The 7,341-nt window shown below is 40.9% G+C and overlaps 1 protein-coding gene across 2 annotated transcripts; it reads left to right on the top strand.

The window, feature by feature from the left end:
• Positions 1 to 2,159: 2,159 nt before the first annotated feature.
• On the top strand, positions 2,160 to 5,508 carry chst1 (carbohydrate (keratan sulfate Gal-6) sulfotransferase 1). Of its 2 annotated transcripts, none has more exons than XM_083560040.1 (2): positions 2,160 to 2,594; positions 3,521 to 5,508. In XM_083560040.1, the coding sequence occupies exon 2, from the start codon at positions 3,585 to 3,587 to the stop codon at positions 4,851 to 4,853; it is 1,269 nt and encodes a 422-aa protein (XP_083416166.1). In that variant the 5' UTR covers positions 2,160 to 2,594; positions 3,521 to 3,584; the 3' UTR covers positions 4,854 to 5,508. The 2 variants fall into 2 exon arrangements, with proteins under 2 accessions (XP_083416166.1, XP_083416167.1); XM_083560041.1 differs by having other exon boundaries at positions 2,160 to 2,590.
• The last annotated feature ends 1,833 nt before the right edge of the window (positions 5,509 to 7,341 follow it).

The raw sequence follows: 7,341 nt of genomic DNA on the forward strand, positions 1-7,341 counted from the left end.
GGTTCTATATTACAGTAGGGGTTCTGTGTTACAGTATGGCTCTAAATTACAGTAGGGGTTCTTTGTTACAGTATGGTTCTAGATTACAGTAGGGTTCTTTACTACAGTATGGTTCTATATTAGAGTAGGGGTCCTGTGTTACAGTGTGGTTCTATATTACAGTTGGGGTTCTTTACTACAGTATGGTTCTATATTACAGTAGGGGTTCTTTGTTACAGTATGGTTCTATATTACAGTAGGGTTCTTTACTACAGTATGGTTCTATATTACAGTAGGGGTTCTGTGTTACAGTATGGCTCTAAATTACAGTAGGGGTTCTTTGTTACAGTATGGTTCTAGATTACAGTAGGGTTCTTTACTACAGTATGGTTCTATATTACCGTAGGGGTTCTGTGTTACAGTAGGTTCTATATTACAGTAGGGGTTCTTTGTTACAGTATGGTTCTAGATTACAGTCGGGTTCTTTACTACAGTATGGTTCTATATTACAGTAGGGGTTCTTTACTACAGTATGGTTCTATATTACAGTAGGGGTTCTTAGTTACAGTATGGTTCTATATTACAGTTGGGGTTCTTTACTACAGTATGGTTCTATATTACAGTAGGGGTTCTTTGTTACAGTATGGTTCTATATTACAGTAGGGTTCTTTACTACAGTGTGGTTTTATATTACAGTAGGGGTTCTTTACTACAGTATGGTTCTATATTACAGTAGGGGTTCTTTGTTACAGTATGGTTCTATATTACAGTAGGGGTTCTTTACTACAGTATGGTTCTATATTACTGTAGGGGTTCTGTGTTACAGTAGGTTCTATATTACAGTAGGGGTTCTTTGTTACAGTATGGTTCTATATTACAGTAGGGTTCTTTAATACAGTATGGTTCTATATTACAGTAGGGGTTCTTTACTACAGTATGGTTCTATATTACTGTAGGGGTTCTGTGTTACAGTAGGTTCTATATTACAGTAGGGGTTCTTTGTTACAGTATGGTTCTATATTACAGTAGGGTTCTATAATACAGTATGGTTCTATATTACAGTAGGGTTCTTTACTACAGTATGGTTCTATATTAGAGTAGGGGTTCTTTGTTACAGTATGGTTCTATATTAGAGTAGGGGTTCTTTACTACAGTGTGGTTCTATATTACAGTAGGGTTCTTTACTACAGTATGGGTCTATATTACAGTAGGGTTCTTTACTACAGTATGGTTCTATATTACCGTAGGGGTTCTTGTTACAGTGTGGTTCTACATTACAGTAGGGGTTCTTTACTACAGTATGGTTCTATATTACAGTAGGGGTTCTATGTTACAGTGTGGTTCTATATTACAGTAGGGTTCTTTGTTACAGTGTGATTTTATATTACAGTAGGGTTCTTTACTACAGTATGGTTCTATATTAGAGTAGGGGTCCTGTGTTACAGTGTGGTTCTATATTACAGTTGGGGTTCTTTACTATAGTATGGTTCTATATTACAGTAGGGGTTCTTTGTTACAGTCTGGTTCTATATTACAGTAGGGGTTCTTTGTTACAGTGTGATTCTATATTACAGTAGGGTTCTTTTCTACACTATGGTTCTATATTACAGTAGGGGTTCTATGTTACAGTGTGGTTCTATAGTACAGTAGGGGTTCTTTGTTACAGTGTGATTCTATATTACAGTAGGGGTTCTTTGTTACAGTGTGGTTCTATATTACAGTTGGGGTTCTTTACTACAGTATGGTTCTATATTACAATAGGGGTTCTTTGTTACAGTGTGGTTCTATATTACAGTAGGATTTCTTTGTTACAATTTGGCTGTTTGTTACAGTAGGGTTCTTTGTTACAGTAGCGTTCTAGCACCTTGGGTTCTTGGACCCCTTCAATCAAATCTCTCCTGAGCTTCACTTGTACATCAGACTCACTTAAGCTTTCCTTTACTCATACATGCTGAAAGGGACATTAAATAGTTTTGGGGATTAGTGATGGAATGGCGGATTACTAATATACAATGAAAAGTTGTCTCCTGTCCTTTTTTTCTTCTCTCTCTCACCTGTCCTATGACTTAATCGATAGTAGGGGATTGGGAGGAGCCTGTAAGTGTCATTAGAGAGAGAGGGAGGGAGGAACAGGGGGGAGGGGGGGGCAGGTTGGGGTGGTCTTTTTTTTTTTTTTTTTTGCACGGACGGGGAGCTCGCGCACGCAGCTGCGGTCCCACGCGCCTCACTCCAGCACGCACTCGGCGCCCACAGTGTCGCTCGGTCCGGCACGCGCGCGCTTCAGGCTCCTCCGTTCTCTTTCGCCGCGCGCTCGAGCACAAATCAAGCATTTGAGGCTTGAAGACACACCGAGAGACAGAGAGCGCGCGATGAATAAAATGATTTTTATTTAACTATTTTGATTGCACCATTCTGGAGAAATAAATGCATGGCATCATCGGGACGTGAGCCGTCAAGACGGATTGCAGCTTGATTTCTTTTTATTGCATACGGACAAATCTTTCGTATCTCTACAACCGGCTGTAAGGACACAGCCGAGACGTGGAGAGATTGACCGCGAGCCTCATATAGTAGCCCTTCATCCATCTTCATCCTCGTGCAACTCTGAAAGGCAGGTAAAACAAATGCAATGCCTTTATTCCGATGCCGAATCTCCATTCCAACCTCCACCGCGGTGCGTGGATCACTTCTGATCCCGTCTTTCTCGCCTGCTTTAGGGGCTTGAGTGCACTACTCAGGGTGCAGAACGCTGTTCATCCATACCCCCGTGCAGTGCACTTATCCAGGCAGCACGCATCCGAATGAGATCCGACCTCTGGTTTATTGCGTTTTTCTAAAGCCTAATTTCTTTCATTGCGTTACAAAATAAGATGCAAACCCTAAAAAAGGACTATCAACTAATATTAATATGTATTAGTGTTTGTTCTTATTTAGGTATATATATATATATGTGCATGTATACATCGTTATAAAACCTCTCCACAGGTGCTTCACGTCATTGAAGAAAACTGGGAGTTTTAATTGTCGGGAAAAGCATGCATGGTGTTTTCTAGAACTGGTGCAGTTTTGCTCCTGAATAGGTTATGTCTCATGTGCGGCTATTTTCTGAGTGTTTTCTAAATGCGTGCACAATGTGTGTGTGTGCGTGTGTGTGTGTGTGTGTGTGTGTGTAACATCCAGCTGGGATCATACACTGAGGGTTTATGGCAACTCATTTTTTTAAGTAGGCTAGGCAAGTCTAATTAATCTTTCCTTGCTTGTTAGTGGGACACATCCACAGCTCAGGCTCTAGTGTTGAATTCATTCTATGTTAAATTAATACCTATGGTGTAAAAAAACACTTTAATAGCTCTCGTTCTTGAAACAATCTATAGGAACATCATAATAATATCGTAATAATCGTAGACTAATTATGAGTGTAAGAATATACAGTGTATGTTAAATTGAGTCGTGTGCAAAATCAATTCAAACCTGACAGATGTGATTTTACTTCCTGTATTACACTGGTCTTATTTATCTTTTTCCGTTTTGCCCATTTTAGCCTTCCCCCCCTTCGCCGATGGGCTCCGTCTCAGACTGCATTGTCTAAATGAAGTTCCCCCGCCATGCAATGTTCCTGGAAGGCTGTGATTCTGCTTGGCCTGGCGTCCATCGCCATCCAGTACACAGCGATCAGGACATTCACGTCCGAGCCCTTTCAGATCTGCCCTGTGCCGAGCTCAATGAACTGCAGCCTGTCTCAGGAAGTGGAGCCGTTCGATCGCTTTTGTGACGACTTCCCTTCCTACTTCTCGTACAACGGCTCCAGAGTGAAGACTCACATCCTTATTCTGGCCACGACGCGCAGCGGCTCGTCGTTCGCCGGCCAGCTCTTCAACCAGCACTCGGACGTGTTCTATTTATTCGAGCCACTCTATCACGTCCAGAATGCCCTGCTTCCTCACCTCACGCACAGCAGGTACACTGCGGATCGCAGGGTGATGCTCGGAGCGAGCCGTGACCTTCTGCGCAGCTTATACCACTGCGACCTGTACTTCTTGGAAAGCTACATTAAACCTCTGCCTGCAAATCACACCACAGATAAGCTTTTTCGGCGCGGAGCGAGCCGGGCGCTCTGTTTGCCGCCTGTCTGCGACGCCTTCAACGTCAACGAGGCGAATATAGACGAGGGCGAGTGCGTGAGGAAGTGCACCCTCCTTAACCTGACCCTGGCGGCCGAGTCTTGTCGAGAAAGGCGCCACGTGGCGATCAAGACGGTGCGGATCCCAGAAATTGGTGATCTCCGCGCTCTTGTAGAGGATCCCCGGCTTAACCTGAAGGTTGTCCAGCTGGTTAGGGACCCACGAGGCATCTTGGCATCAAGGATCGAGACTTTCCGAGACACCTATCGCCTGTGGAGGATCTGGAGGGCCACGGGGCGCAAACCGTATAACCTCGACTTGAGCCAGATCACGACAGTATGCGACGACGTCTTGCGTTCTATCAGCACGGGCTCGGAGCATCCGGCGTGGCTCCGCGGTCGCTACATGCTAGTACGTTATGAAGATTTAGCGCGCCAGCCCCTCCAAAAGACCCGCGAGATCTACGACTTCCTCGGATTGCCCATGGAGAAAGGGGTGGAGGAATGGATTCGGAACAACACACGAGGAAGCAACGAGGGCTTGGCGAAACATAAATACGGCACTCTGAGGGACTCGGCTGCCAACGCAGAGAGCTGGAGGCTCAAGCTCTCGCACGACATCGTCGATTACACACAGACGGTGTGTCAGCAGGTTTTAGAGGAGCTTGGCTACCGAGCTGCGAACTCGCCCGAGGAGCTCAAGAACTTGTCCCTTTCACTGATTGAGGACAAGACCTTTGCACCCTTTTTGTAGCGAGCGATCAGGCCGTACAACTATTTTTCTACACTACAGCTGTTGCCTTAATCCGACATGTTTTGCACTAAGAACTTGGGAAATGGCTCCAACTCACCCAAACAGCACAAGAACAAACCAACCAACCAAAATATTCACTTCAGCCTGGCGCAGACTTGAGGATGAAAATGAATTATGTATTCCTGTATTCCAACCCATTGCTTTTGAAAAAGGTGGATGTTTGTGGGTGGAGAAAATCGGCAATACATCCGTGTGCTAAATAGAAGTCTGAAATGGTAACACCATGCAATAAACCTGTGAATGTCGCAGTCTCATTTTCTCAGCGTTTCTCAATTACTGCGGTCTGAAATTCTAACGCCCAAGTACTTCGCTTTATCATATAGTTTTCACTTTTTCTCTCTCCCCAGAATGCATTAACCTTTCATTCAGCAGCATTAATGCGCAGTAGGCATTTTATGGAAATAATAACCCCCCCCACACCCCATTTTCAGTTACCTTGCATCAGGAGGATTACCGATTCCAGTATGAATATTTACACAGCGCTGATGTAAACAGTTGAGTATCAGTGTAGATCTCGAAAGGATCAAATGCAAATACAAGACTTGTAGATCTCGCACTTTTGGAGCCGAGAACATTTTTAGGGCAAAACGAAAAAGAAGATAACTCCCCCAAACTGTAATGAGAGGGATCATTAGCACCTTTCTTGATAAATAGGTCTGAATTTTAGCTTACCTTTTTCTCTTGTCCACATGGGTTCCTCCAGGTTCTCTGGTTACTTTCCACCTCCTAAAATAACATGCAGATATGTACTGACCAGCCACTTTGAATCAAAATCAGAGTCTGGTGTGATGCAGTGGGCAGCAGTGTGAATCTGGATCCACTACGACCATAAGCTGGATATAGTCTTCAAAACATCTCATGCTATATGTAAGGCTATAGTGCTGTCACAGATGTCTGATAAGGTGTCCAATGTGTCTGCCTGGGGGCCAAATTTGGCCTGTGGTGACTTCTGATGTGGCACAGATCTTCATTTTTTTATTTATTATAACATTTATTTAACATTTTTATAAAAAAAAAAAAAAAAAGTAATCTGCAAAAATGTAAATTGAGATGAACGTGAAGAATATAAGTGTGATTGAGACACATAGCTTGGAAAAACCTTTAAAAAATAAGGACTGGCTTCATATCTTTAATTAGAGGTCACTGTTATCACAGGCATATGGCTCTATGCTTATAGCTTGAACAGCTCTATTAGGCATTGAACTCAACTATAAATGAGAGACTTTTCTATGTTTCCTTGTATTATAAGTTTCACTGAATTGGAAAATTTTGTGAAATCTATCCATCTTTCTCAGTATTATGAAATCAGAAATAAAGGAAACCATTGTAATGTTTATTTTATTATATAAGAATGATCCTCAATTAGAGGTGATTTGCCAAAATCAAACTTGATAGAGGGACATGGGCTGAAAGTAATAGCTAGCAATGCTGTATTATACCAAATTATTATAAATACAGAGAGAGAGAGAGAGAGAGAGAGAGAGAGAGAAACGTCAACCAATTCATGAGCTTTGCCGATTATTTGGCACCGATAATTGGTTGCTTGAATTATCGGCAAAAATACATACCAATAGTTTTTCCGGGGTGCGCTATACAGTACGAGAGCGGCCTCTAAAGGCGAATCATTGATGCCACGTGCTGTTTATTTAAAGTGTCTTTTTTTTTTATTTTGTTTAAAATTCATTTTGGATATAGTTTTTGTTTTCAAAATTTTAGTTTCAGTTTGAATGCGTCTTTTATTTTCCTCAATATTTATTAATATAATTAGTATATTTATATTTCATTTTTATGATTCAGGTTTTTTTTTATTTATTTATACGATTTATATATTTTATCTATGCGATCCAACTTAACTATCAATCGACCTCCAATATTATATTATATTTATAAATGTTATAAAATTAAAGTTGCCATGGTTTAATTTATTTACGATTTTATAATGAGAAATTAATACATAAATGAACAAATAATATAAAATAATACTCTATAGTCTGCTCAACTAATTCAACTTTGTTTTTAAGTTTCTATATTTAAAACATTATGCTTTTTTTTTTGTTTTTTTCAAAATTAAATTTATAGTTCAATAGAGTTCAATACCTAATAAAATCACATGCTTGTAAGAATAGTTACTTCTAATAAAACATAAATCCGGCCATGATTTTTTCAAATGTTTTTCCGAATTGTGCAGCAGCTGATTACTGACAAACTCAAGATATCATGTAGTTGAGAGTCAGTTTGCTTCTTAGTTTACACTGAAGATCATCAGATTGACAGTCTGCTTAAAGAGGGAGGTCCAGTTTTTGGCAGCTTCAAAATAAGAGATTTGTGTCAGCCACATTTTTTTTTTATTATTATATGATTATTCCTCTTTCTCATGTGACATGGTTGGCCAAATCAAATGCCTAATGGCAAATTCTTTTCCCCATGG

This window comes from Silurus aristotelis (assembly GCF_946808225.1).
Source record: "Silurus aristotelis genome assembly, chromosome: 14".
Taxonomy (NCBI): domain Eukaryota; kingdom Metazoa; phylum Chordata; class Actinopteri; order Siluriformes; family Siluridae; genus Silurus; species Silurus aristotelis.